The following is a 26427-nucleotide window of genomic DNA, read 5'->3' as shown; positions in this document are numbered from 1 at the left end:
CAGAAGGAGAGGTCAGGCCTTTTGCAGGTGAAATCTCCTATAACAGGAAAACAATCAACAGGCAGTAACTGAATTCCAACTACAGTGGTGTGCAACAGAAATCATAAACTTCCTCAAACCCGGGGCTCCAAACTGTCTCCATTATAGCATACTGCCAGTCTCCGAGTCCAGGAACACACTTCTCTCTGATCCCTGGAAGACAGGCAGATGTGCTAATACTTTCAGATGCCTTCAAGGACACATTCAAACACCCAGGAATAACCATTCGATTAGTTTCTGGTCCTCCACTTCACTGCAGAATGCCATAAACTAACTTTTTACCACAGTGATATGGATGTTTATTACTGTACAAGGAATAAGATGAATAAAATATTTCCTACTTCCTAATTTAAACACTGAATTTCACAGTTTTATTACTTTGGCGGCTCAGAAATATAACAAAATGTGTGATAGTGAAGAATAGGGTTTTGGCAAAGTGTACATTTTGGTATATGGTGCTGGAATGTTACCTGTCTATAACTGATTGGCCACTAACTGAGAGCCTTCCTCAATCTACAGTTTTAAAGATAGATCCAGCGATTTCAGAGGCCTCTTTGCTCTTGGTGGTCACATCTTGGGTTAGAACAGAGACTCCCTCCAAACGCACATTAAATACAACCGTAAGGATGACAAAGCCCCTGTGTTTCTGTTTCGTGTTCCTCCTCGAGGTGCAGGGGTGGGAAGAGAGCCGAGGGGCACTGCGTGACGAGATCCGGTCTGGGTCCGAGTCCCTTTCAGCAGGAGCTACTGGTGTCTCACTTACTCATTACAATATAATATTTCTATGCACATGCTAACTACAGCAGTTTGGTATAGTTTGATTATTGTTTCATACTAGAATTTAGAATTTATTTACACTTTCAGAAGCGATACCCTTATTCTTCAGCAGTGACCAGCAATTTGAACAGCAAGGAACTAAGTTGTCTGTGTTCCTCCCAGGCTTGCCCTGGGCAGTCAGGTCTAAGTCAGGTGTAGGGGTGCTCATCTCCAACCTAAGAACATCCAGATTGAGGTTAGGACGCTTTTACGTGTCTGTGTTTGTGAGCAATACAGTTGACTTTGGAAGACCTGTGTTTCTAGCAGTGTCTCAGTGAGCTGCAGAGCAGCGCGTCAGTCTTACCCAGGTGCTGCTCGACTATGAGGATGTTGGTTGGAAGCCACAGTGCAGGCTGAGTGGCGGAGGTCAGATCAGAAGGCGCAGTGTTGAGTGCTGGCAGTCAGGCTGTTGGCTACACAGTGGCTCGTGGGGATCTGTGTGTTCGCTCAAGTGTGGCTGCAGTGCTAGCTGGGTGTAGGAGCAGACTCTGACCCTGCTCTGTTGCCCTCTCCTGTAGGGAGCAGTGATTGAACATGCCACCATGCCGGTGAGTAATGCGTGTGCATGGCGTGAGATTGCCGTGTGCTCTAGGTGCTGTCGTGCCCTGTGGACTCAAGTGCTCCTTCAGCATGCTGGGAAGGGGGTGTGGCCTGGATGGACGTATGGCCTTGGTCTGTCTGCTGAGAGTCTGTGCGATTATCAGCATTAAAACAGCTGCAGAAGCACAAAGTCTTACGCCAAGCTTCGACAGCTAGCAAGAAAATCTAACACGCATGCAGAACAGGAGCAAATAGAGAATAACCTACTTTCTAAAAAATAAATAACCTTATATAATCATATTTCATATTTGTAACTTTGAAAGCATGTTGCAGGAAATGTATGATGTATGTCTTTTGTTGTGTTTACAGGAAAAACAAAAATATCTTAGGTCTCTTACAGCAACTAAGTAGAACATCTGTAAAAAATACTGTTTAGATCTCTATACTGTAGCATCCACAATATCTGAATGATCTGGGGATTCTGACGACGGAGAGGAAATATGAGACAAAAGCCCATATTCTGTGGAATATATAGTACATGGAAGATCAGAGTTGAGTGTTTGATACATATACAGTATGTCTCGATAATGAGAACCCAAGTCCAGGAACCTGTGTGTGGATTTGAAACTGAAGCGAATTTCTAACAGAAACCATGGGGCCAGTAATTTAGGTGTCTAAAAAATGTGCGTTTATTTAATAAATAGGTTTAAATAACAAATTGAACCTAAAATATTGACCTCAGCTTAAGTGTTCTTCAGCTGGCTAACAGGTTAGCTCTGCTGTGCGTGTCATCACTTATCTCAGGTGTACACACTGTGGTGAGAGACTTGTGGGAGTACCTGGTACGCTGGCTTCTTCCAGGCAACAGCTGGCTGAGATCCTTGGATCAAGTCACTGATGGGTTGGACAGCCTCAGGTGTGATGTTCTTATACCCCAGCAGACTGTGCTGCTGCGAATCTGGCTGTGCGCTGTCGTGGTGCGCTGCCGCGGTCGCCGAGCCTGTGAGACCCCCATGGCTCTCGACGGTGAAAACCAGAGAAGCACACTTGCTGCCCCCACTCCCACACTCCTCAGCCCCAGCGAACGCCCCTGCCCCCCTCTGCAGCCATGCCCTCCTCCCCTGCACAGGCTAATGGATGTTTATTTTCACAGCCGTTCGGGGTTGAGTACTTTTTAACGAGCGCTTTGATGACCGCTTCCTTAATTAATGAGGCCGGCGCTGCCTGTCTCCTCCCCGGCCGCGGCTCTCTGCAGCCCTGGGGCTGATTGCTGCCATGCCTCGCCCTGAGCCTCTCGCACAAGCGCAGTCTGGACGTGTAAATAAAATTAGACCCTTTCACGCTCGATTTCCCCCTCCTGATTGACTGGAGGCTGTGTGGTTTGATGAAAGGTGGCTGGCGGGGAGGGGGGAGGGGCAGTTGCCCCCGAGGCTGGAGCTGGGCGGCTGAGAGGGGCGAGTGACCCAGACGCTGGGGAGAGAGAGGTCCCCCCGCGTTACAGACGAGAGGAGGCCGGTCTGCCCATCTGGCTAGTCGACCTGTGGTTCTCCTCCAGCCGTTTCTTGAAAGAAGCCATGGTATGGGCTTCAACAGCGTGGCTGGGTAGCTTGTTCCAGCCTCCCACTTCCCTGTGCGTAAAGGAGTGCAAGATTGTAGCTGTCCCTGTGATTCTGTTGCCTTTTCCCCAGTGAAGAAGCCTTCCAAGGGCTCAGAGCAAGCTGCTACCAGTCAGGCGATCGGTGATGTGTCCTGTCCTTATCCACAGAGCCTGCTCTACTGGTGCTGGTCCAGTATGGATACAGTCTTGTCCCACCCCCCCAGAGGTGCTAGGGCCTGATCTCTGCCTTTAGCTCATGGTTGTGACAGCTGGTGTGGTGTGTATGTCCCACCCATCTTCTTCCCAGATGACATCAGAGCCCCGGCACTGTTACTTGTCAGGTGTTGAAAAGTAGGTTCTTTTATAATCAGTTTGGCTCTGCATTTTTAAATTAGTTATGTTCTGTTGCTCCTAATGAAGTTGGTTTTCTATTTGTCTAACATGATCTACACTGCCGGTCGTGTTTCTTGGCGTGAAAGTAATTTGAGACTTGTCTCCGCCAGCTGTCTGGGGGAAGTCCAGTCTGTGCTGGTGAGGGCTTGGGCGGGGGGTGTCACGGTGGGCAGGCTCTAGATGGCTGGTAGAGGTTGGAAGAGCTGCCTCCAGGAATTTGTCAATGAAAGCTTTGGGTTTTCTGCTCTGTGTAAATAGGACTTAAATAGTTATTTTAAGGTATTCATTTTATTTTAAGTTTATGTTCTCCTCTGTACTATTTGTTTCTGTGCAGAGTTCTACCTTTTTGTCAGTAGTGTTCCCAGTCATTTTGTCTGTGATGATATGAGAGTTTCAGGGGTGGTGTTGACACAGTCCTGCCCTGACCCGTGACAGAGCTGGACAGGGAGGTCAGCATGAGAGATGGGGCTCTCCGTGTGGCTGATCAAGCTCACGTGTTGCTCTTTAAACATATTTTGGTGTATCACTGTCTTTTTTATATTTTTCTGTGCTGAAATGAGCCCTGTCCTTCTGACGATTGTGCATGGAAGCTGTGATGTTAGCTTAGATTGATTAGTTGCTGTTTAAAAGTGACTAATTTGAGGTTTCACCAGGTTTTTTCAATATTTATTTTCTAAATTGTTTTAAACTTTGCGCTGCTCAGATGGTCAGGTGCTTCATGCAGGGAGATGTCCAGAGTTCTGTAGCCTGCCAAAACACAATAAGGACTCAACGTGTGAAAAAGGTCAGCCTGCCCCACTGAAGATGCGTGACGGGACAGACAAAAAGAAAAAAAAAGAAGAAAAATGACAGCCTTACGCGGGTACAGTCCCCTCTGGGACTGCCGGTGAAACAATCGTCCCCTTCCGGGGCGGCCCTGCTCGTCCCTTCGGGGTGTCCAGTGTGCTTTTAAAGAGCCCTCACAGCTGGGACTAGTCAGGCCAGGCGTGGCCCCAAGCTGGACACGCCCCGGGTAATTCCACAGTATGAGGAAGAATTGGCTCATACAGACACCTTCTGTGTTCATTGTTCTGTCCATCATGCCTTTCATGTAGTCAAGCTGTGTAGAGGGAGATACTGAGAGGTTTTCATCTTCTCTGTACTACCTATTTATTTATCCATTTGTTTATGTATTACATATTGTTGGGATTTCATGCACTTCATGCGATTTTATGTGACGTTTTATGTTTTGCTTGTGTGTTTTGTAATTTTATGGGAGAAGCCAAAAGCAAGTTTCCGCCGTAGTGAACAATAAGGTATCTATCTCTGTATCTGGCCGGTGGTGGATGAGGTCAGTCTGTTTCTTGCTCTGTCTTCAGGTGAGCAGGAGTGCGTGGTGAACTCCTTTTGTGACGTCAACACCGTAAAGAGAAACTTCTCAAGCTCTCTGGCCTAATTAGGAAAACGAACTAAGACACCGTTTCAGTGATGAGTCTCAACTGCCTGGGGAGCCTGACCTTTGCAGTAATAGAAGCTAATTTATATTCACCGTCTTTTGCGGAAGGCCGATAATGAAATTTAATGACTCTGTTGTTAATGGCAGACGCAACCCTTTTTTATGATTCATGTCATTCCAGGGATTTCATTAATGAACAGGGGAAGAACAGTCCTTTCATTAAAGCGATGTCAAGTGTAATTAGAGTAATTACTGCTGCCGAATGGCTCTGAAGCTAAAGTGCATTTCTCGGTTGCGCCAGGTTTGGCGGCCGAGAGCCGTTGTGGGTGTTTTCAGAATGATCGGCGCGAGCTCGGCACGACCCCGCGGCCTGGTGTCTTGCTAATGACTTGGGTCTACCTCCAGATTGAATGACAGAGAGGGCGTCGCAAGAGTGGTCCAGAAAGCCGGGGGTTAGGCAGTTCTGGATCAGTGAATACTGCGTTATTAACAAGCGCTATTATGCGCTGAGTGAGCCCTTCAGATGGAGTGGTTTCGCAATCAGACATATGTTACAGATGTAAACATGAAAGGGACTCAGTATTACGCATGTTTTGGATTTGTGCTGCAGTTGTGGTCATTAAGAGTTCTGATGGTCTTTCACGCTATGAATGGCAATGTTGCGTCACCCTCTTGTCCTTTGTTTCATCAAAGTTTGGTTTTTAATCTGAAGTTTTGTAAAGCACCAAAGCATAACTTTTGCTGAACGGTGTTTCAGCTGCAGCGTCTGAGCTGGACTGTCCTGGCTCCTGTGCTGGGATTGTGCTCCCTCGTGCTGCAGCAACGAGCAGGAATGCGGCCAGGAAGAGCTGTGTTCTCCTGGTGTGTGCATGTGTGCAAGCGTGTGTGATGGTGTCAGCGAGCTGAGAGTAGTGAAGGTTTATTCCACGGCGAAAGGAAAAGAGACACAATGTTTCAGCTGTGTCACGTTGTGTTTCTGTTCTTCTCTTTCAGCTGGAATAAGCCTCTAATTGTTCCTTTGCAGCCTGTGCATGCTGAGGCAGCTCCCTACGTGAACTTCACAAACAAGGAGGACACAAGAAAACGATGTGCCTTTAAAACTGAAAGCCAGGAGCACTTCTTATCAACATTCTTCTGTTCCCGTGGCTGTTAATGATAGTCCACACAGGACTCTGCAGTGTCCAGGGGCTCCCTCTTGGTCAGCTGTCATGAGCACCTCAGCTCGTCCTTGACTCCCTGACTCCTGCGCGCCCAGCTCTGTGCAGTATCACAAAGCTCAGAGAGCTGCCACAGGCACTATAATCGCACCCTCACTGATCACTCTCCTCCAGGGGCCCGCTGCCAGTCCAGTGTGGCGGAGATGGGAATCCTGGGCTGTGCGTACAGCCCGATGGCATTGCCAGGCTGCAGGCCGCGCTCGCTGACCTTGGCCACAGGGAGGGGGCTGTGGGCAGGGACACGCAGGCCCAGTTAACGGGCCTGCCTGCATACTGCAGGCTTCAAGGGCTTCCTCTGCTCTGAACGAGAGCCTGGGGGCCATTCTGATTCTCCGTACCAACACTGAAAAGAGGGGACTGATACCTCTGTTGAAGAGTTGTTTTTATTGTGGTCTAAGCTGGACTGAATTAAGCCCTGTTATTATCTGCATTCTGGGCAGAGCTCTGACAGCCACCTTGGACAAGGCCAGACCCCAGAGAGCCGTGTGCAGAACGGTGCCATGTGTCGTGTTGTGCTTGTTAAGACGGTCAGGATGGGATTTACAGTTACAGAGTGAAATACACAGGCTTGTAACTGAGCTTCAGCTGATGAGTATCAGTGTCCATTCCTCCGTTCCTTCACTCCCCAGTAACCTTCCCAAAGATGGACAAAGTGCTTTGGCTCAGCTTAGGAAACTCAGTTAAGATTTTCACCTGGAACAATTGGCCATTATGTGCTTCATGAATTGGGTGATGAAAATGATGAGCCGGGAAGTATTGGAGATCAGTGCCTGCTGTCAGACACAGACGTGTGCTGTGCTCAGATCAGTGCAGCTGCAGGACACAGGTGCCGCCTGGTCTCATCGCTGGCCACAGCTGGCCAGTACAGCTCCAAGTGTCCTCTGGTTTCAGCTCCAGCCCAGCTCTGTGACCAAACTGGCATCTTGACTGATTCATTAAAGCCTCCTAATGGTCTTCAGTGATAACCGGTAATGGTGTAACAAAACTTGCTGAAGATTCAGAGTTTAAAAAGTATGAAAAATATTTAATTCAAAATGAGGAAAATGTTTGTTCCAATTTAGAGATCAATCAAGCATTTTGAGATCTAGTTTTAACTGGGATTGTTACTTGCTGCTTTTCCCTGAAACGAGTGGCGATGATCACGATTACCAGATAGTGTGGGGAACAATGGGTTTAATGAGATCATTGGATCAGGAGGTGCACAGTGCAACGGAAATTTAAAATTGTCTCATCTTGGGTGATCGTGAGTCCTGTGCTGTGTGAAACGCTCACGGTCTTTGTGTTGATGTCGGAGCTGTGTGCATCACTTGTCCTGTGCTGGCGCGCTGGAGGTGACCTGTCAGAGAGACCCGTATTCACAGAGGCTTTCCTCCTGCTGTTCCAGGGCAAGGTGGCCCAGACAGCCTGCATGTCGGCCTGCAAGCACCTGTCCACCTCGCTGCTGCAGCTGCTGCTGGAGGCCGGTGTCCGTCAGGTGTCCATGGGCGCCCTGCAGCAGTTCAACGAGGACGTCAAGGAGTGCGAACGTGAGTTTCCCGTCTTCCCAGAAGGGGGCTCCCTCTTCACTCCCTACAGCTGCCACTGGCACTGCTTTCACATAAAATTAATAAATCTTCAAGTGGACGTCTTTTCATGACTCCTGTGGGAAACATCTATCCTTAATTCAGGGCTATATATACTTGTAGAGATATCATGTTTCTTAGAATTAAGAATACTGTAACAGGAGCTTTGAAACGTCTTTGGGAGGCAGTCCATTCATCAGTAAAGCTCCTTCTTTAGTTCTGAAGCTGCTCCTCAAATTTGCAATAGAAATAAACAAAAAGAGCAAAATATTCTGATGCACTATACCATCACAGCGTCTAATTAAAAATACAGTGGTTTTCATCTAGAAAAACTCTGGCATGTAACAGAATTATGCACACAAAACTAGTTCTCTTTGAGCACATCAAAAATCCCTCTACCCCGCCTGGAAGTCTGATGGATGTTATTTATTAGTTGTCTAGGGGGAAAAGTAATTCCTCAAGCAGAACAGCTCACATCAGCTGCTTTGAGTTTCACAGAGTGACAGGTACAGGCTTTGCAGGCAGCCAGTCCTGGAGTGGTCCAGCATGAAAGGGGCGTGGCTGAACAGGGTCTGCCTCCCTCCTCTTGCCCAGCCTCTGCCCAATCAGCACGCTCAGAGAGGGAGAACTCCCCGCCCCGCGGTGCTGGCCTGGTGGGCGCTGACAGTCAGACAGATGGAGGCCGCCTGACCCTGTGATACATCACTGTCTCACCTCCCGCTATCTGCGTCTCAGGAGAATGGAAAAGGCACACACAGACAGTTCTATAGACTACCGGTTCCTTCTCACTGCAGTTAAAGTGGCTTTTGTCTAGAGTTCTGCTGATGGCTCCAAAATATTTTAGAGAAGAGTGGTTGTTGAGAGGGGGAGGAGAGGCAAGGGCAGAGGGGGTTTGGGGTGTTTTGCTGGAGTCTTCACTTTTTTGCCACTGGTGAAGAAGTTAATTTTCTACAAGAGCAGGTGCCCAGCAAAGCTAGTTCAGTAACTGAGTGACGTTGTGGCAGATACTGTTCTACCTCAAGAAAAGAAGTGAAGGCTTGGCTCTTTTTCTGAGTGTCAGGAAGAGTTAGGAAGGGTCTCTAGCTCCTTTCATCCTCGAACTCTGAGCCACACACATTCTTCTTCACTAATTAGTCATTTTTTAAAGTCGCCACAGTATTGCGAGACTCTTAAATATGGCTTAGCAGAAGTGCAGAAGCTGGAGGAGTTCACCAGAGGACTAGGAGTGGGTCTTTGGAGTGGAAATGCTGCTTGCATGAGGCCAAAGTGAGGGAACCGTCTGTCTGTGGGCAGGACTCACAGCCTGATACATGTCATGTGCTGCTTTTGCAGCCTTTAGTTCCCTGTCTTGAGTCTGAGAGGTTTTGGATATACCAGATATGAGGACCTAGTGTTGGACATTCCCCTGACAGGCTGTAGGAACTGAACTTTTCTAGTCTTGAACAGAAAAGACTGTGAAAGAACCTGACTCCTCCTTTGAAGGAGATTTCTGAATGAACAGTGAAACACTAACCAGAGGGCACAAGTGGAAAATAAGAGACATTTCCTTACCCAAAGGACTGTGGGAGCATAGAATAAACAGCTCAGCCATGTTGGAACCAGTTATTTGGTTTCCCTCACGAAACAGCTGGATTAAATCCTTAAATCAATTAGCTACTATCTAGCAAATCAGCAGGATAAGCCAAATGGCTCCTCTCGTAGTCCTTATCCTCTTGTGTTCTGTTTATTTGAAAGCCCCAGCAGGGAGGGAGGGAGACGGGAGGGAGGCATGCAGAGGAAGGCAAGGGGAGCAGGAAACAGGGCACAGATCTCAAGAGCAGCAGCTCAGTGGGTGTGGTGGTGCTGGATTAGTCCAGGCCACCTCAACTGGGTTTTAGGACTGGTAGGACCAAGGGTCATGAGTAGATGAAAAAGGGGTTGAAAATCGGTAGCAGAATTAATGCCAACCAGGACCGTTTTGGCAGCACTGTGGGATATGAGGTCTCATTGAGACCCCAGCGATCTGGGCACTGCGGGGTGTGACTGTGGCACAGCTGGTTCTCAGTGCTTTAGGCACAGGGTGACGCACGATGTGGCCTTGGCATTAAAATAGACAGGGATGACTTGGCTACGATGCAGCATTTATTTTTTGTGGTATATACCAGCACAACTATATCTGCACAAGCCCACTAATAAGAAATGTAAACAATGAGCACCTGATAAGCGAAGGGAAAGCAAGAGGAAATCCAGGGCTCCTTGCTTTCCATCACTAGGTATCTAGAAGATCAGATTTATGTCAGTCACAACACCACTGTTTCTGGACCACGTCAGCATCCTGTGGGCATGTCCCTCTACATGAGTTTGACCATGGGTTGGTTCTGATGTCGACCAGTAACTGTAATTTACTAATGCCTGTCATTTCCAGACACCGAGCAGCCTCCCATTAGATGTACAGTGAACATTTGAATACTGATTTATGGCCAGATTAGGATTAAAGAGACTGGAGCACTCTGAGAATATCATTCAGTCAGCGCACACACTCTCAAGAAATGATCAGCAGCGCCTGGGACATGTTTTCCACAACAGCAGTCGCACACTATGAAAAAGGAGGATGTAAAGGGGGCAGTGGTAGCACACAAAGACATAGCTCTCCTAAAATGTAACCACTTGCTTGCTCGGATTGTGTCTGGCAGAGTGCATCAGGAGAGCCTCGCAGTGTCAGAGCAGGTGAGCTGAGGGCTGTGAGCCAGCACCTGGTGTCTCCGAGCCGGAGGGGCAGGCCGGAGTCTGAAAGGGCCGTTACAAAGAGCTCGTGGAGGGGACCACGCCCTGCGGCCACAGTGAGGGCTGTGCCCAGATGAGCCTGGGGCAACTCTGACATAGTACAGGCGGTCTTGGGCCTGGTGTGCTCACATACTTCCTTGGTACCGTTACTGAGCTCTGTGGCTGGCAGGGCACCTGCAAGTCTGGGCAGTGCCCATGCAAATGCCCCATCCTCCAGTGGGGTCTAACACCCCTTCTCTGTGACAGCAGCCTGCCCTGAAGACAGGTGTCCTCACTGTCACACACCTGCTCCAGGTGCATAGTGCAGAGGCTGGTTCATGGCTGCAGTTCATCTAGATGTGTTTGATTATTCCATTGCAGTTAATATGAGGGAATAAAAACAGGAATTTAGAAAATGTTGCATGATTTACAAAGTGGAGTACAACCACCATTGCTGGATCTTGAAAACTCCAAAAATGGTCAAATTTGTGTGCTGTCCGTGCTGTCAAAATCAGACACACACATCTATCTTAATGAAAGATGCCTGTCTTTTAAATAAAACTGGGGCTCCCCCAGAGGATGGGAGACTGTGAGCTGTGCTGGGGCTGCCCAGTGGATGACCAGACTCTGACCACACGTTTCCTCATTGTAGCCTGGGAGTAAAAGATCAAAGCGAGGTCTTAAGTGGACTGTAATCTCCTTCCACAAGCTCTTCTGTGTTTCTTTCTGTGTGGTGAAGGGCGGCGTCCTGTTAGCAGGCACAGAGCTGCAGGCGTGTGTGTATCCCACAGGGGGCGCTCTCAGACCGTTGCGTGTTGCACCGGTGGGGTGGGATTCCGCCCAAGCAGCCTTCCTAGAGCTTGCTGTTTAGCCCAGCCTGAATCCCCCTTCCGTTCAGTCAGCACGCAAAGCCAGGTTCAGGGCTGGAGAGCGCACCTGAGAGCGCTCAAAAGAGAGGGCTCCTGAAGTCGGGGGACGAACACAAGGCCACAACATCGTGTTGTTTTGTGCTTGTCTGTCTGCTTTGCGGGTTCGCGCAGAGATGTGCTGGGGCAATTTCAGAAGCCGCCTCTGATGAAATGCGTTCAGACAAATGAACCACGTGAGTCTGCAGCCAGCTGCCCTGATCTTGAAAAGCAAAATAACGAAAAACAAAACACAAAATCCGAAACTATTTTCCGTTCAAAAATAAAAATGGCAGGCGTGTAATTCCTCTGCAGGCTGATAATACAAATGGCTTTTGGAGGTGAAAGGGATTTCACAGCTCGGGTTCTTCTGTGTGTTCAACGTTTCTTTTATTTTTTTAATACTGAACTTCTTGTTTACCCCGCTGTTCTGGGAAAGCATGCCCCCGCCCGCGCCCCCCCGCCCGCGCCACTGGGCCAGAACGCTGCTCATGGGAATGCCATTCAGGTCGGGCTGGTACGGACCCCCCACCCCCCGAACGCCCCACCCCTCCCCTGTCAGCGGCGCTGAGAATTAATGCGGTTTTGATGACACGAATTTTTGAAGGGCGAACAAAGAGGTGGCAGCCCCAGAGACATGACTCTTCAGCGGGGCTGCCTTCCTCTCCCCCGGCTTCCCTTGTCCCTGCTGTCATCCGTCTGCCAATCTCCCTGTCCATGCTTATTTAACACCCCTCTTTATCTCCTCCGCTTTCCCACAGGCTTTGCCAGTTCGGGGCCAGTGCCTGGATTTCAGGGGGACACTTTGTTGTTGGCGTTCATCGACTTGAGACAAGTAGGTCTTTGTCTTTCTTTCTCTTTCTTCGCCTTCTGTTTTTTTTTATCCCTCTCTTCCTCCGCAGTCTCCCCTCCAAGTTGTGTTGCGGGGGTTTTGCTGTGCGTGTTTGTGCGATTTCAAAGACGGCCCCGCCTCCGTCCCTGCGAGCTCTCACTCTCGGGGCTTCGTGTCCTCGGGGCCGTCTCCCCTGTTCCCCCGATGGCCTTGCAAGGCGTGGGCCTGGCGGGGGGGGGCGCCCCCCTTCCCTGCTTCTGCACAGCTGACCCGGGCTGCGACTCCGAGACCCCGGGGCCGCCGCAGGCCGGAGACCCGCCCGCGGTTGGTTTGTGTCCCAGGGAAGGAATGCCCGCCGCTGGCCCTGCGTGGCCAGGGTGTCCGGCTGGGCGGAGGGCCGTCGGAGCAGGTAGCACACCCCCTCCCGCCGCCTGCCAAGCGCGCCTGCACCCGAGGGGTCCAGAGGGGAGGGGGCGGGGACGAGTCAGGCTGGGGCGGGGGGGGCTGGAAATTTTATCCGGCCATTAATTCTGGATAGAATGATGTCCGTATTGATTCTTGAAGCGAGAAGAAGCGAAACCTGTGCCCGTGTCATGGGCTGCGTTGGGAAGATGGATGGGCCGGAGTGGTAGTGTGAATGAGGTGGCAGTGGATGACAGATGCGTCTTTCTTCCATTAAAACAATCTGGTTTTGTCTCTGCTGCCATAATGATGCAGTGCCCCTTGTTTTACTTTCCTGTTGTGTTCTCTTGATTTCGGGAGCTGACGTTTGCGCCTTCTTTCTTTTTTTTTCTTTTCCGTCCTGACGGAGCAGGCGAAAAGAAAGTAGCGTCCGTCGCTGGACTTTTTTTTGCACATCAAAAGCAGGATTTCAGGGGGCTTCGTTCGGTTTTGATTTTTGTTATCATTTCAAAGGGAAGTTGGGGGGACGGGGAACGATGATTCATAATCCCCCCTGCGTCTTTCATGCGGCAGATCTCCGATGTGAATGCTGAGGGACTGACCTGCCCGTCCTGCCTCAGCACTGAAAGGGACAGATAAATCATCCTGCTGGCGGGTTATTTCCAAACTTCCTTCTGTCCTGTGATGATGCAGGACACGCATTCAGCACCCCTACCCCCCCACCAACACCCCTCTTTACATCTTCAAAAGACCACAGGCTCGTCCGGAAATTTGGTGAGCTCCTGCGCTAGCAAGCGTGTGAGACGGCGCTGCCCAGCCGAAAGGAGGCTTTCTTTACCGCACAGGCAACCGGTTCTTTTCCACATGAGCCCCTGCATCGAATCTCCACCCCACTGCAGCACTCCGGAGACGCAACGCGACTCCGGTTCGTACTCTTACTTAGGAGCATAAGAAAGGTGGCAGACCACTTGACCCTTCTGATCTCTGTTGGGTTGCCAGTAGTTAACTGATCCCAGGCCCATCCAGCTGTTTCTTGGCGGAAAACCAAGGTATCGGCTTCCACACCATGGCAGGGCAGCTTGTTCCACACTCCCGCATCCCTTTGGGTAAAGACGTGCCTCCTGTTCTCCATTTTAAGTGCACGTCCACACAGTTTCCTCTGGTTCGTGTTTTGCTGTTCATTCTGAACATCGATGCACAGTGAGCTTCTATGGATTTCCAGTCCACAGGCAGGATTGGTGCTTTGGGGTCCTTTACCATGAGTCTTACAGGTTTATGCAGATATTTTTATTTTTATTATCAATTCTGAAACCAGCAGCAGTGTTCAAGAAATGCAAAAAGGGTAAATAATGGAAGGAGCTACACAAGTTAAGGGAGAGGAGGGCTGATTAAAAACGATTGTGAAAAGGCGCCTGTCCCTGCAAACTTAGTTGCTGATCCAGCGCTGTAACAAGCTGACCTGCTCTCCACAAGACCAGTGTCTCCGAGTGGGTGCAGTGAATGTGTCATGTGATGTGAGGGTGTCCCTGTCTGCTGTGTTTGTTTTTGAACAAATTATGTTGCACATGGAGGTTGACTGTAGCTTGGGAATCGTTGCAAAGAAGGATCAGTTGAGGTCTCAAGGGCACTTTTGCATCCATAATAACACTAGCGGCATACAGTACACAAAACGCCTGAAAGTACTGTATCACAAAATATGCGTAAGTCACATTCAGTACATCCAAAAGCCCTTGTTACAGAACACTCCTAAGCCCATGTGAGTAGGCTCTAGATTCACCCTGAGTGCGTCTATGACAGAATCAGTCAGGAGCAATCTTCGTGTGGAACTGTCCATGTGTTTAAAATGGAGTAGCTGGCATGGTGTGCTTTAAGAGGAGGAGAAGGTTTTCTCCCAGACTGTGTCTTAACCAGGACAGCCATCTGACCTCGTCTAGATTTCTGTCCCAAACCCAGGTAAGAGGGCTCAGTCTCATCTGTTAATTTGTTGGGGTTATTTTAATTGGAATGAAATAGGGATCATGAAAGATAAGAATTGAATACAGACAAGTGGATTTAACCTCATAATGGAAATCCTGCCATATTGCATTTTGCGAAAGAGGACCATCTAGTCAAACACAGTTTAATTGTACTCAAGACCTCGAGTATGCAGGTACTGTTGGACTCACATTTCTCGAAGCCTGAAATCTGTGGTCTGTTTCAGTTGTAATGCACTTGATTGCTAAATTTTTACTTACAGTTCAATTATTATTATTAATTCATTGTCAGTCATTAATTAAAATCATCATAATTAGCATTATGTCATGTTTTTAAAGTGCTTTTATACAAAATGACACTATTACAATATTCATCTATCTTACAGTGCTTTAGTAATAGAGCTGTACTCTTGCCGCTATCTCGTAGGGAAATAATAGGGGAGCTAGGAGAGACCTGTCGTACGTGGAGGTGCATTTTACAGGTGTGTTATTTGAGCATGTTCTAGGTGTCTCTCTTGAGCTTTTGGTTGTGACAATGTTTACATCCCTCCTTTGGGAGACAGCAGATGTGTTGAAAGAATCGATGTGAGATGATGTACACCCTTCTGTCATTTAAACTGCTGGAACAACTTCGACCTACAGGTAAAATGACCTTTCTGCCATTTTGTCAGTGGTTTACAGGAAACCATATAAATAATGGTTATTATAAATAATAAAGACAAATAAAGGCAGTTTACCTGTTATTTCGTAATGGTCTTGATATCTGTAGTGTAGGCTCTTAGCAAATGAGTTTAAATACTTGATTCAGCAACTGCATTTATTATCCAATCAAAGTATTGATTAGCTTTTGTGTTGCTCATTTTTAACACTTATTTTTATTAAACTATTTCTCATTATACCCTGTATGCATATATCATTTTAATTTCTATGTACTGTAAACAGTTTTGGTTTAATGATTTCTATTAGAAGAATATTAACAGCCATCTGTATTTATATCCCTACTTATTAATGTACACTTTTCTGAGACCTGTCCTGCTGGTGTGAGAAATTTGATCTGTCTGTGAGCTAGAGTTCCCAGTGTCTCTGATTTTCATGGTGAAGACTCAGTTGCATATTGCTTGTAGCCTCCACTGATGTGTTATTTATAAAACTCGTGAGAGGAAAATCTGGTTTTTCAGACAACTCATGTTTTTCCCTACAGTGAGGGAGGTTACCACAGGGCTAGCTGGTAACCCTGGCGGGGGTCAGGGCTAGCTGGTAACCCTGGCGGGGGTCAGGGCTAGCCGGTAACCCTGGCGGAGGGTAGCACGAGGCAAAGAGGGTCTGCTGGAGGAGTGTACGATGGTGGCCAGGCAGTTTATTCCTCACAGCTGGGTTTTTGTATGAAGGGTGGCAATATGCAGCCTTCACATGCAGGTGTCAATTGGCACCCTGCTCCGTCCACCCCCATTCTCAGGAGAATTCGGGTTTGGACAGAACTCTGTCTGCTGACCAGTGTGTGGTCAGTGTTAGCCTCTGTAGTCCTGCCACCCCAACCCCCCCAAGCTGAAGAAAATGTCAAGTCCCTGGGCTGTCTGCTCATCTGAAGGTGGGGGGATTCAGAATCGCAGACAAGTAGCAAACAGCTTGCCTCAGTGAGCCTGCCCTCCTCAGAGTTGGGTTTCAGCTGCATCACTACTCGGGTGTGATACGGTGCCATTGAAGGGCAGGACGTGTTGAGGTGGTCCACCGTATGATTGACCAACACACACGATTGCTCTTCTGCGGCATCACCATGTGACCCGTGTGGCTGCACGCCAGGCTGTATCTTTGCTAAGGAAGCTCTTCAGCTGCTTGCTCAGTCTGTGTCCCAAGGCTGAAAAGGGAGCAGGCGTGATGCACATATGACTGATTTTCTTATCTTTCTTGTAATGTCAGTTCATTCCGGGTTAGGAAGGTAATATCAGTTCTGACATGTCAGTGAAGCTGTATGATCTGTAGACGTGTATTGCCTTTGTGATGTCGTGGTCTGGGGGGAGGATTAAGCTGGTTCCTGACCAGAAGCCCTGTTGGTTCCTGTTCCCTCTGTCTGTGGTGTCCATGTGCTTTTTCTCAGGCCTGAGAAAAGGAGCCACTGGGGTGTGGTGTAGCATGGCGGTTTGATCGAGTGTGCACTCGCTGTGTTCAAACTTCGTGCTGCTTTTGCTGAAATTACACCTCAAGTTTCACGGTACCAAGCCATCTTGGATCTGTCTGTGACAGAGTCCTTTGAGCCGCCCGTGGTGGTGAGTGTGGCTTGGTGTCTGGGCGGCCTCCAGCCCGGGCCTGGAATTCTAATCATCTGTAACTCCATCCATTTGCTCGCCAGCGCTGATGTCATGCGATCGGGACGCTGGGGTTTGCCTGTCTGCTGGTCCGCCCTGACGCTCGGAGACGGGCCCAGGGCACCAGCGAGGAGCTGGGCCACGCTTGGTCACGCCTGTGAGGGAGAGACAGTGGACCACACAAAGGGAAGGAAACGCCCACAGCCCCCACGTTCGAAAATGATAACATTGTCTACACTGGGACACTGGGAGTCGGCAGCCCTCCTGACGTGATGCCAGTAGCTAAATCAGGCTCAGCTGGTAAACCGACAGTTGAGTGGGAGAACTCGTCGGAGAGCAAGTTCTGCTGTTGACTCACAAAGTGGCGATGCAGAGCTGTACTTGTACTCACAGTTCTTTCTATCTGGACCTCACAGGCCATAAATAAAATCTGAAGAAGTAAAACCTGGTGCTATACCCTTGGTTTAGTGCAGAGCTCTGTATTTTGTCTTAATTTTGTCTAGCGTAATCCTGGGTTCAAACTAAAGATGGCAGTGTTTGCGACCTTTGTACAGCAGTTGCTTTTACCATACAACCGTCTTGCTCATTTCCCATCAGTACAAGTGTAGTGTGAGGCCTGTCTTGTAACAGAGAACTGAGCACACAGCCCACTGGGCTGACAAGGCTGTAAGAGCAGCTGTGTGGTGTGTGCAACCTGTTTGGTCTGAAAACGTTATTGTATTTGCTGGGCTTCATCTTTTGCAGGATCACTAGCAGTCACCTCTGGTACTTCTCTTCGCTGTCTTGAATAGCCATCTAAGGGCATGTGCTTGTTATCGCACTGTTGTTGTTCTGTCCTCAGCTGTAGGAAGAAGTGACTGATAAATCACAGGAGTTTAGTAGAAGCGCTTCGTTGGGATGATCCTGCTGTTCCCCTGTTCTCTGATAGTACATGTCTTCTGCTCTGCTCTGTCTGCCATGTTATGTGTGGGCGTGCATGCTACAGAGAGGTTTTATGTATTGATTCACTTGTGATTGAGTTTCAGGTTTAAGAAATGGGACATTTTCCAAACAGCTTTGCACACTGGACATTTACTAGCTTGGCCAGTGCATTCCTGAGGCTGGGCATACAGTAGTTTTAAGTCAGTTTCCAATTGCTGCAGAATGGGCCTCCTGCAGGCAGGTTAAATGATGCTCCTCTGGGCTAATGTAAAACTGCTTCGCTTTGCGGTTGAAGGCCCACAGCTTCAGTCAGTTCATGAATGATGCAGGCTCTCCTAATAGCCAGTTAAAATGTGTGGTTTGGTTTAGATGCTTGAACTTCTGCCAGCTTTGTTAAAATTATTCGGCCTGTTTGAAAACTCCCATTGTTTTAATCTTTTTCAGCGCAGCTATAAATCTGTATTGGATTAAAACTGACAAATACAATCCCACACACTGGGGTTAGTGGAAGACTGCCCTTTCCACCCTGAAAGAGGCTTCAGGTCCTGTAGAGGCTCTTCACACTGCTTGCGCAGCAGTGCGCGTGCAGGCCTGCCCGCGTGTGACCCGGGTCCGAGCCGTTAACCACTCCCGGCCGCGCGAGTGTGGACGTCAGAGCAGGCCAGTGTGAGCCAAGGCAGAGTTCCAGTGGGAAAGGCGCCCAGACAAGCTTAGTTCTTAGCTGGTGGACATTTCTGAAAGACATACAGGGGTTTGTAACAGAGAGTCTGCCGTCGACCAGCGCAGTGCAGCCTGCCTTTCCGAAGGAATCCGGTTTCCCTGGGTGAAGGTCCCTGCGAGGCTGTTCCAGATGCCACACTCCGAATTCCTGCGGCTACTCTGTGGTCTCATGGACGAAATTCCTGGGAAGCCTTTGAAATCCTGAGTGGAAAAAAACCTTCAGCATGTTGGGTTTTTTTTTCCAGCTGTAGTCCACTGAGACTGTTTTACAACCACTAACACCTCCAGCATGAGCCGGTGCTGTCAGTCTCACTCTGCAGCAGGGCTCCTGAGCAGATCTGAGACGAGACCTGCCCCTCGCGCCGGCCGCAGGCACCCCAGAGGCCCCGAGCGCAGCGCAGCGCGGCCAGGGCCAGGAGGAAAGCCCTCAGAGAGCCGAGACGACCTCGGGATTCTGCTCTCTGCTGGGAGATGGTGATGGTGTTAGGGTCTCAATGCAGCTGCGAAGTAACAGGCAGAACAGAACAGTCCTACTACTTTCCAGGACTGTCCAGAGCTGAGGAAGAAAACAAAGGAACCGTGAAATAAGTCTTTACGAAATTGCTTCATATTAAAGGAGTTTAAAATAGTTGATATGTGATTTAGCAGCTGCTTCCTGCAGACACTGTAGGCAATAACCTTCTGCCTGAAATACTGCCGGAATTTAATAGGGCTGAGACAGACATGGACACACAGCTTAATCGTTATATTAAGGTGCACAGATGTACACCATCCCAGTACCTAATGCAATATAAACCACTTCAAACCTTTCAGTGTCAAACTTCAAAACAAATTGCACGCTTATTGTGGGCTGCAGGAGTGAGAGATGAGCTCACAGTAGACCAGAGGCAGGGGAGCTGCAATCTTATGTGGTTTAGAGGTGCAGTTCAAGCTCAGCCTGAGGTTCGGGAAGATGCCCGACCTGGTTGGCTGAGGTTATTGTCAAGATGGATTGTGTGATTTTTTCGAACAGGATCTTGTCCTTTTTGTTCGTCTGGCTGTTATTAGCTTTGCCTGCACTGCTGCGATGTGCTACATCTCCACAGGGCACACGTGGATGGATAGTTGCAAGATTACCAGGCTCCGCAGCGTTGGCCCGAGAAAGTCCTGGAACTTAGACCAGAAGGTCTGCAATAAGTATTGACTGGATAACAGACACAATGGCTGCTGTACAGTCAGTGTTTCAGTATTAGTGTCCTGGGCTGCGGTGTGGTCAGTGTGTCAGTATTAGTGTCCTGGGCTGCTGTACAGTCAGTGTTTCAGTATTAGAGTCTTGGGTTGGGGTGCAGTCAGTGTGTCAGTGTTAGTGTCCTGGGCTGCGGTGTGGTCAGTGTGTCAGTGTTAGTGTCCTGGGCTGCGGTGTGGTCAGTGTCTCAGTGTTAGTGTCCTGGGCTGCGGTGTGGTCAGTGTCTCAGTATTAGTGTCCTGGGCTGCGGTGTGGTCAATGTCTCAGTATTAGTGTCCTGGGCTGCGGTGTGGTCAGTGTGTCAGTGTTAGTGTCCTGGGCTGCGGTGTGGTCAGTGTCTCAGTATTAGTGTCCTGGGCTGCGGTGTGGTCAGTGTGTCAGTGTTAGTGTCCTGGGCTGCGGTGTGGTCAGTGTGTCAGTGTTAGTGTCCTGGGCTGTGGTGTGGTCAGTGTCTCAGTATTAGTGTCCTGAGCTGCGGTGTGGTCAGTGTGTCAGTGTTAGTGTCCTGGGCTGCGGTGTGGTCAGTGTGTCAGTGTTAGTGTCCTGGGCTGCGGTTTGGTCAGTGTCTCAGTGTTAGTGTCCTGGGCTGCGGTGTGGTCAGTGTCTCAGTGTTAGTGTCCTGGGCTGCGGTGTGGTCAGTGTCTCAGTGTTAGTGTCCTGGGCTGCGGTGTGGTCAGTGTCTCAGTATTAGTGTCCTGGGCTGCGGTGTGGTCAGTGTCTCAGTATTAGTGTCCTGAGCTGCGGTGTGGTCAGTGTCTCAGTATTAGTGTCCTGGGCTGCGGTGTGGTCAGTGTCTCAGTATTAGTGTCCTGGGCTGCGGTGTGGTCAGTGTCTCAGTGTTAGTGTCCTGGGCTGCGGTGTGGTCAGTGTGTCAGTGTTAGTGTCCTGGGCTGCGGTGTGGTCAGTGTCTCAGTATTAGTGTCCTGGGCTGCGGTGTGGTCAGTGTCTCAGTATTAGTGTCCTGAGCTGCGGTGTGGTCAGTGTCTCAGTATTAGTGTCCTGGGCTGCGGTGTGGTCAGTGTGTCAGTGTTAGTGTCCTGAGCTGCGGTGTGGTCAGTGTCTCAGTGTTAGTGTCCTGAGCTGCGGTGTGGTCAGTGTGTCAGTGTTAGTGTCCTGGGCTGCGGTGTGGTCAGTGTCTCAGTATTAGTGTCCTGAGCTGCGGTGTGGTCAGTGTCTCAGTGTTAGTGTCCTGGGCTGCGGTGTGGTCAGTGTCTCAGCGTTAGTGTCCTGAGCTGCGGTGTGGTCAGTGTCTCAGTGTTAGTGTCCTGAGCTGCGGTGTGGTCAGTGTCTCAGTGTTAGTGTCCTGGGCTGCGGTGTGGTCAGTGTCTCAGTGTTAGTGTCCTGGGCTGCGGTGTGGTCAGTGTGTCAGTGTTAGTGTCCTGGGCTGCGGTGTGGTCAGTGTCTCAGTATTAGTGTCCTGAGCTGCGGTGTGGTCAGTGTCTCAGTATTAGTGTCCTGGGCTGCGGTGTGGTCAGTGTGTCAGTATTAGTGTCCTGGGCTGCGGTGTGGTCAGTGTCTCAGTATTAGTGTCCTGGTCCGGGGTGTGGTCAGTGGTCCAGTGTTAGTGTCCTGGTCCGGGGTGTGGTCAGTGGTCCAGTGTGTTCACTGTGAGCTGTGTTTGGGTGTGGGGTGCAGTAGGATGAGGGGTAGCGGCAGGCCAGTGGACATCTGGCTCAGAGAGAATCGAGGGGTGGGGGTGGGGGTGGGGTGTTGAGGGGTAAAAGCTGCTCTTGTGCTCGATAGTGACCCCGAGAGAAGGAATGTTGGCGTCCCTGCATCGGGAAGAGAAACATTTAATTACACCCCTGGAAGGGGTCCATTACGGTTCAGGGAATATTTTCCTTTCATTTGGATCTTAGTCATGAAATATTTATAAAATGTCAGTGATTCTGGAGAATGTATGTTAGTAGCGAGGGACTTTAAAAAATGTATTTGCTTTTTTAACATTTGTTAACATTTATGTGTAGTTGTATATGCCCTCTCTAATTTTAAAGCTGTCGTAGACAAGAACATTAAAGTCAGACCAAATCTCACTTTTTTGTTATTGTGGTAAAACATATCTCCTTCTTTTGTGCTGTAGATTTGAATATATAGTTTCTGAAATCTTGTGTTTGTCTTTTTTGGATTATTTGCTGTATTTGCTTTTCAAATGGGCAGGCTGTGAGGTTTGCTTGAGAAGTCACTCTTGGACAGCAGTCAAACTTAGAGCAGGACACAGCAGGACTGGGCTCTCCCGTTGCTGATAGGACAGGCCCCCACACTTTCCATCAGTTGAATGAAGTTAAATTCATTTGGATATGCTTCCCAAAATCCACTGCTGGAAGATTAGGCAGTCTGTTAATCTTTGTCCATTTTTTTTCCTTTCCTGCTCCACTGTGGTTTAAACTCCTGCCAACATGGCCGTATGGGCTCACCCGAATCTCAGTGACCTGGATAGTTTGGGTACCGTCTAAAATATGGAGAAGTTAAATAAATGCAAGGTTTTGTTGACTGGTTAGTTGCTTAGCCAAGTGTGTAAGTGTCATTGTAGTAACTGCATATATTCTCACACATGTAGATGTACCATAGCTCGGCAGTTGTAATTGTCTAATTGTAGATAGTTGGATGATAGTGAACGAGGCTCAGTGGCAGTTACGTGTCTCTGTTTGAGCTCTCTGAAGACTGTTCTCTGCTCTTCTGCAGCACCACTTGAAATAGCCTGGCAGCTCAATCCCTTGTCTCTGTCTTGTGGCTACACTATTGGAAGCCCTCCTCATGACCGCTTCTCCAGCACAGTGTCTGCACGCGACAGTGGTTAGCACACACCCGCACTGGGCTGGCGAGCACTGCTCGCTGTGTTCCACTGCTCAACCAAGCCACTGCATTCCAAGACACAGCCACGTACTGAGCTACTGTAGCATACTGCCTTCTCCACATCTCATCTCTGTCTCGCCACTGAGCTGCAGAGCACGCTGCCGCTACCTCAGCTCTGTCCTAACAACTCAGCTACTGAGCCCAGTGTAGCCCAGCACTCTTGTCACTGAGCTACTGAACATGAGCCCAGCACTCTTCACTGAGCTACTGAACATGAGCCCAGCACTCTTCACTGAGCTACTGAACATGAGCCCAGCACTCTTCACTGAGCTACTGAACATGAGCCCAGCACTCTTCACTGAGCTACTGAACATGAGCCCAGCACTCTTCACTGAGCTACTGAACATGAGCCCAGCACTCTTCACTGAGCTACTGAACATGAGCCCAGCACTCTTCACTGAGCTACTGAACATGAGCCCAGCACTCTTGTCACTGAGCTACTGAACATGAGCCCAGCACTCTTCACTGAGCTACTGAACATGAGCCCAGCACTCTTGTCACTGAGCTACTGGACATGAGCCCAGCACTCTTCACTGAGCTACTGAACATGAGCCCAGCACTCTTGACACTGAGCTACTGAACATGAGCCCAGCACTCTTGACACTGAGCTACTGAACATGAGCCCAGCACTCTTGACACTGAGCTACTGAACATGAGCCCAGCACTCTTCACTGAGCTACTGAACATGAGCCCAGCACTCTTGACACTGAGCTACTGAACATGAGCCCAGCACTCTTGACACTGAGCTACTGAACATGAGCCCAGCACTCTTGACACTGAGCCACTGAACATGAGCCCAGCACTCTTGACACTGAGCTACTGAACATGAGCCCAGCACTCTTCACTGAGCTACTGAACATGAGCCCAGCACTCTTGACACTGAGCTACTGAACATGAGCCCAGCCCAGTTCACTGAGCTACTGGACATGACCCCAGCACTCTTCACTGAGCTACTGAACATGAGCCCAGCACTCTTGTCTCTGAGCTACTGAACATGAGCCTAGCACTCTTGTCACTGAGCTACTGAACATGAGCCCAGCACTCTTGACACTGAGCCACTGAACATAAGCCCAGCACTCTTGGCACTGAACCACTGAACATGAGCCCAGCACTCTTGACACTGAGTTTCTGAACATGCTTAAGCTCAGCACTCTTGACACCTAGAATGCAGGAACTGTTTATTTACAACAATACTATTAAAATGATACTGCAGTATCCAGATCGAGACCATTTTGCATGAAGCTGTGTAATTGCTTCTGTGCCTAACCCTGTGTTTTCAGGGTTATTTGGAACTTGCTGACCTACTCCCCTTTCTCTGCCAGGCGTGTTTGAGCCCAGGTGTTAGTAATTCCTTGTGCTGTGATTGCTACCGTTTGTTCATGGTCTTGCTGTGGTGGAGGGGAGTGACTGCATTGACCCCTGATGACCCCAGGAGACCAGCGTGTGAGTGACGCCTTGTCAGTCACCCAGCCGGTGAAATCAAGGCTGCCTGAGCTCTAACCCTGGCTGCGACCTCCTGACTCCTGACAGGAGTGAGAGGATGGGGGAGGGCAACGTGCTGCAACCGGAGAGGGAATCTGTCCTTTCTTTCTTCTAACTTTCTTTAGGAGCAGATGTAATGGAGGCTGATGAGCAAGGAGAGCTTAAGGATTTAGGACTAATCTAGTAATAGAGTCAGTAGTATTAACAGTCTCGTAATATTGGTGAGGAGGACAAGCAGATGTTTTTTTTCTGAAAATGGAGACTTTGCTTTCTCGCAGACCAAAGACTCTCAGCTTCACTGATTGGCGTTTGCTTCCGAAATGAGGGCCACTGCACATCTCTGCATTTCCTAGGGACTGAGCAAGCACAGCATGCAGTGGGAGTTGACCGCCTGAACTTATCCTTTCATCTCCATGTTAATCTAACAATTGTTCTATTTATTTATCTTTTCATATGCATATGTCAATATATTTTTAAACTCTTTGCCTCGGTGGCAGACTAGCTTGATGACAGTCCTTTGAGACACTGTGGAAGCTCTTCCATTTTCAGCAGATCCTCTCACTCGCCGTGCCATTGTTTACTGCGAAGATAAACACGAGGACAGACAAGCAGCCTTTAAAAAGCCTCTGACTCACAGGCTCTGAAGACATACGTAATCTCTGCGAAAACAAAACCCCAAGCCGCAAAAAGAGCTCTCCTGACCCTGCCTGGCCCAGCCTCTGTAAACACTGTGTGCGTTCTGCAGACAGACACGCTGGCAGCTTGCGCCTGGCACAGCAGGCCCTCTTGTGCCAGGGCTGCTGTACAAGTGAAACATGATAAAACTACGTGGGGTTGGTTTGTAAAACCAGAGCAGAGACTTTCAGGTGTCGTCTTCCCTCGTGGGGGTTGCCCCGCAGGCCTGGGGTCCTGGTAGCTGCGTGTGTCCGGAACACAAGACTAACTGCTCCATAGAGCCCGGCGACGCTGACCTGCCCCCAGTGACCCCAGTGAGTCCGTTTTGCACTGGAGGACTGGCTGCACAAAGCTTCTTCAGGCAACATTTCCCCTCTGGAGCTGCGTCACAAGTGGAGTTTCATTCTCCCCTCCTCGCTGCAAAGCCGAAATTAAGAACACGTTTTTCAGCTGCTGAGCCCTCTTCAGGTGCATGAACACCACAGCCTTTGTGAGCATTTTCTTCTCTTCCTGTATGTTTTTCTGTGAAATTGACCTCTTTTCTCAAAGAGTCCATTTGCAGTTAATTGTTTTGAATTGAGCCTTTCGAGAAGACTAAATTAACAATTCCTTTTCATTTTATCTGTCCGTCCTCCTGTCTCCAGAAGCACGAGCCCCCTGGCTAGTGATGAAATAAACTATAACATCAGTGCACAACGCAAACAAAGGCAAATGAAAAGGTGCTGCAGCTTGGACGTGCCGAGCCGTGCATTTCTGTGGCTCACAGCGCTTGGCTCTGGGATTGTCAGCTCTCAGTGGGGACCCATTACTCATTTGTTGGGTTGCTTAGCCATTCATATTAATTTTTTTGTGAAATCACTGCTGTATGTGCGTTCTGGGGCCTGTGGTTTAAATTGGTCAGTGAAAGGAGTCTCAGCCCTGTGCTGCCTGGGGCTGCAGCTGTGGCCTGCTGGTCTTGGCGTAAGTAACTAACCTCCAGAGACAGGTCGCTGGATCGGGACGTCCCCAAGGAGTGTCAGAAATTACAGTAAGGAATCAGGTTTCTTTCTACTCCACATACCTCTACATGCTCGTCCTCCCATTGCCCCCATTCGAATGGGAGAGCTTGAATTTGAACCCGAGCAAGAATTTGTTTCTGTCTGTCAGAAGGGCCCTTTGCTTCCAGATCTGCTGTGCAAGCTTAGATCTGAGATGAAAGGGGAAAATGCATGAATCTGAGCTCAGGGTCTCAAAGATTTAGGCTTCTGTGTTTCCTCATCCCCGACCAGCAACAGTCCCTGTAGAAATGTTAACAAGCTTCTGTTGTCACCTTAAGTAATATCACTGATTTAATAGTCTTCATGTATTGGATCATGCTTTAGCCTGTGCAGTTCTTGAAGCCTCTGGTTGAGAGGCAGTGCTCTACTGCGTGCTGCCTGACGGCCATTCTTGTGTGTGTTCAGAGCCGATGACTGAGTGGTTCAAGATCAAGGTTGAGCTGAAATGGTCAAAAGCAGGTGTTATTTTTTTTACTAGGTGCTGCAGCTCTGAGTTTAAGAAACCAGTGGTAGCCACTGATCTTCCAATGCCTGCCTCGGGATTCGGAGCAAACCGGATGAAAGTCTTTTCTGAACGGTCAGACTTGGATAGGGATGTCCCAGTCAGTGCCTTGGAGAAGGCTCAAGAAGTTTTCATACCTCTTGAAACCACGTCGCTGTATGATGTGATGTACTATAGATGTCAAGGAGGTTTCTGATGAGCAAGGCCAGCAGGAGCAGTGCTTGTTCTGGAGTCATCATGGATGATGGAGCTCAAG

At 49.1% G+C, this 26427-nt stretch overlaps 1 protein-coding gene across 2 annotated transcripts in view; it reads left to right on the top strand.

Annotated features, from left to right (window-relative positions):
* The window catches only part of exoc6b (exocyst complex component 6B), a 150892-nt gene that overhangs the window by 90067 nt on the left and 34398 nt on the right, over positions 1-26427 (top strand). Inside the window, exons 19-21 of one of the 2 annotated variants that reach the window (XM_015343850.2) lie at positions 1374-1403; positions 7422-7563; positions 12008-12081. In XM_015343850.2, the coding sequence (XP_015199336.1) occupies positions 1374-1403; positions 7422-7563; positions 12008-12081 (246 nt within the window). The remainder of the gene's footprint in view (positions 1-1373; positions 1404-7421; positions 7564-12007; positions 12082-26427) is intronic. The other variant, XM_006629096.3, reaches the window with a different exon arrangement.

Source organism: Lepisosteus oculatus, chromosome 1 (genome assembly GCF_040954835.1).
Source record: "Lepisosteus oculatus isolate fLepOcu1 chromosome 1, fLepOcu1.hap2, whole genome shotgun sequence".
Lineage (NCBI taxonomy): Eukaryota > Metazoa > Chordata > Actinopteri > Semionotiformes > Lepisosteidae > Lepisosteus > Lepisosteus oculatus.
The sequence above is the reverse complement of the archived record's forward strand: the minus strand, read 5'-3'. Positions and strand labels throughout refer to the sequence as shown.